General features: G+C 27.9%; 1 protein-coding gene across 5 annotated transcripts in view; it reads right to left on the bottom strand.

Moving 5' to 3' along the window:
* Nucleotides 1-566, bottom strand: part of LOC126900899 (uncharacterized) — a 40197-nt gene extending 39631 nt beyond the window's left edge. Inside the window, exon 1 of one of the 5 annotated variants that reach the window (XM_050676929.1) lies at nt 304-566. In XM_050676929.1, coding sequence (XP_050532886.1) covers nt 304-376 — 73 coding nt within the window. In that variant the 5' untranslated portion in view covers nt 377-566. The remainder of the gene's footprint in view (nt 1-303) is intronic. The other 4 variants (XM_050676932.1, XM_050676926.1, XM_050676930.1 and 1 more) reach the window with 4 other exon arrangements.
* Between the last annotated feature and the right edge of the window lie 3029 nt (nt 567-3595).

The following is a 3595-nucleotide window of genomic DNA, read 5'->3' as shown; positions in this document are numbered from 1 at the left end:
TGGTGGGCCACCCTGTATATAACTAAAAGAATCCAAAACATTTTTTTTCAATATTCTATTTATTTTACGAGTAATTAATTGGGTTTTGATAAACGGATCACACTGCTAAGAATTTATTAATAAATTTTACTACAATGTTAATTAAATCAAGTCCCATATTAAAAATAAAATGTAAAAATTTGTCACATTATATACAAATTATTTTGCGATAATTCCACCAAAATTTGGTGGAAAATATGTAACATTAAATGTCACATGTACTATAAAATTTATAAAAACTATGATATATGCTATGTCAATTACCTGAGCTACTTCCACTACCGACTGCATAATTGAAACAACCTACTAAACTAAATAGAATTATATTGAATTTCATTTTAAGTTTTGGTAATAAAAATTAGTTCTTATTTTATTCCTAAAGTCAAACTGATTTAAAGTTCAAAATGCTTAGTTAAAAAAAAATCTGGTTATATAAATGAGCAATAAGTGAATATAATCGGAATATTAATTTTATAGATTATTTATTAATTTACATTTCCTTTTTTAGATTTGTAACACATAAAGCAGAAATATTTTAAAATAATTATGACGTACATATACAACTTGTTTATATATGTTTTATCAAAATTACTTTGTATTATATCAGTATTTTTTTTAATAAATTATATAAATTGATATATTGGAAAAAAAAAAACCAGCACAAGTGGGTCGCGGCACAGTGGTGACGTGGCATAGATGAATCAAGTATAATGATATACTTAATGAGTAGTGAGTGGTGGCTCTGTATATATAAAATTAATGACACGCGCGCGTCTACGGGTCGGAAAATATTGTTGTCTACGATTGGTGAGCGGGGTGGGGTGAATGCTTTACGACCGTCTAGTCTCAAGGCCGTTGACACGTGCCGCGTGAAGTTATAAACTTACATACAACAAACATACATGTGAAACTAATATAAGCGTGTTACAAATAAAATCGAGAATTTTCACACAAAAATAGCATTGTATGTGTGATGTGTGTTTATAACTTTCCACGCGGCACGTGTTATTATTCTCGCGTACCCGTTGTCTAGACTAGACGTCGTAACGCATTCACCACACCCCGCTCATCATTCGCCGGCAACACAAATTCTGTAAAATTTTATATTTTTAGTTTTCGTACCCATACACGCGTGCCTGTAATCAATTATATATATATAAACAAATTTTTATTTTGACTGACCAATACCGCCGTTTATACCTTAGGTATAACGTTCCCCCCGCCGACAAAACAAGGCTATACCTAGTGTATGATACGTTTACGTACTTATGTCGCCTTACTATATATATGTATGTGTATATATTTATATATATTCCTACAGCCGCCGCATATGTCTCGCGTACAAAGTTCCCCCGCGCCCCGCCCGACCGAAAAATACAGCTATACCTCGTGCATTATACGTTTACGTCGCTTTACATGTATATATATATATTCTAATTACTATTAAAATTATATATTAACACGCTTTATTCTCATTAAGTGATATAGTGTGTATTCATTCCGATTACAAAGGATGATTCGCGTATCGTCATCCGTATCTACCTTCATGTTCCGGAAGTGGGTAATTTACGCGCCTGCTGCTTTCTTTGGATGTGGTAGCCGTTTTTCAGACTCCCTCCCCGGAATCGAACCTTGATTTCCCGTTACCCTTTACAACCATGATATTTATAGTAACTACTATCATAACATGAAACTAAAAAGTAAAAAATAAATATAGTTTAAAAAAACTAAAAAAACACGCTTTTAAAGCACATTGAACTAAAAAGTTCAAAATAAATTTTAAAATAAGTTTAAAACAATAATGAACGAAAAATACTATTATTATTGTGATAAAAGCGGGGTGCTGCTTTGTGTCATATTTTTCGTATATTGAGCGCCCGACGCTTTTATCACAATAATACTAGTATTTTTTGTTCATTATTGTTTTAAGCTTATTTTTTAAATTATTTTTAACTTTTTAGTTCGATGTGCTTTAAAAGCGTGTTTTTTTAGTTTTTTAAACTAATTCACCACGAAGACAAGTCCAGAGATAAAATTTTTTTTTCCATAATAAAGTATATACATTAGCTTTAATTTAAGATATATATAAAAGTGTCAGACTTTCCGGAACATGTTCAAAAGTTAAGTTGAAAAAGTTAATTTTTTGTGAAAAAGTTGTCATTTTAAATCCCCCCCGTGGGCAGGTTAAGTGTCAGATTTACAAAATAAATATACCAAATGATAGGTAAAGACATCAAGCATCTATAAAAAAAAATTATATTGATATGTTCATTTTTGAAAAAGTTACGGCAGTTTTTAGTAAAAAAAATTGAAAAAATTTCGAAAATTAGCGATTTTTAAATTTGTAATTTTTAATTTTAAGTTTTCCCCATTTACGGGGAACGAGGTAAATTTTTTCAATTTTTGAGGGTAATGTCTTCGACTAGATACGATTTGTGATCTTTTGACGTATCGTTGAAAGAAATCGGTTCGGTGAGAGCTGAGAAAAAGTGGTAACAACCACAAAAAAAAAAAGAAACACATCATAGTTAAACCAATACTATCTCAGCTTCGCATCGAAACTAAAATGTTTTTCAAGACATAATACTTTCATACACCTATTTAATTCAACAAAATTATTATTCATCCATCAATTTTTGTCGAATGATTTATAATAATAATTATTATGATTAAAAATATATATATATATATATATATATATATAAGTATATTTATTGGCTATTATTGAAACGTTATTAAAATAGTATACACATATTTTAATTGTGTGAAAATTTTATTATTTTAAAGAATTTATTTTAGAGATAAAAATTTATATAATATAAAAAAAAATTATTTTTTTTTAAACTCTTTAAATTTATTTTAATTGTGCTATAAAAGGGTTATGTGTTATTTGAGACTGTTGCAATAAGTTTAAATTGTTTTTATAATATTAAAACAAATTAAAAGAGATTAAAAAGCACATTTCTATTTTTATTTTATAAGTTTTTTGGTCTGTATACATCGCTTAATTACTAATTAGCAATTATACCAGAAACTTTATGTGATGGAACAAATCTGAAACTAGATTTTATAAAATTTTTATAAATACGAAGAAAAAGTAAAACTTTTTCAACATAAATTTTGGAAATGTTCGGGAAATACTCAGAGCTTTAAATACATGTCAAATTAATGCTTATGATAAATACTATAATAATTATATATATAATTTCAAAAAAAAAAACCCAGCACAGGGGGTTCGCGGCACAGTGGTGACGTGGTATAGATGGATCAAGTATAATGATATCTGACAGTGATTAAAATCACTATAAAAAAAAAACGCTTCGATGCAAATCTTTAAATACTGTTTAATTTTAAAAAATTGGTGGACTATTCCAAAAGCTACATTATCTGCTAGTTCATTATTAATATCCTAATTAAGATAATGTATGTAGAATGAAAAAGGGATTATTAAAAAATATTATTTCTCATAAAAAAATAATGTTAATCCATACACTTTTCAATATGTCATAGCATTATAAAGTTAAAAATGTAAAAAATAAAATCGAGAATTTTCACA

This window comes from Daktulosphaira vitifoliae, unplaced genomic scaffold, assembly GCF_025091365.1.
Source record: "Daktulosphaira vitifoliae isolate Bord-2020 unplaced genomic scaffold, ASM2509136v1 Scaffold_3, whole genome shotgun sequence".
NCBI classification, from domain to species: Eukaryota; Metazoa; Arthropoda; class Insecta; order Hemiptera; family Phylloxeridae; genus Daktulosphaira; species Daktulosphaira vitifoliae.
Note: the sequence above shows the minus strand (reverse complement) of the source record. Positions and strands in the feature narration are given on the sequence as shown.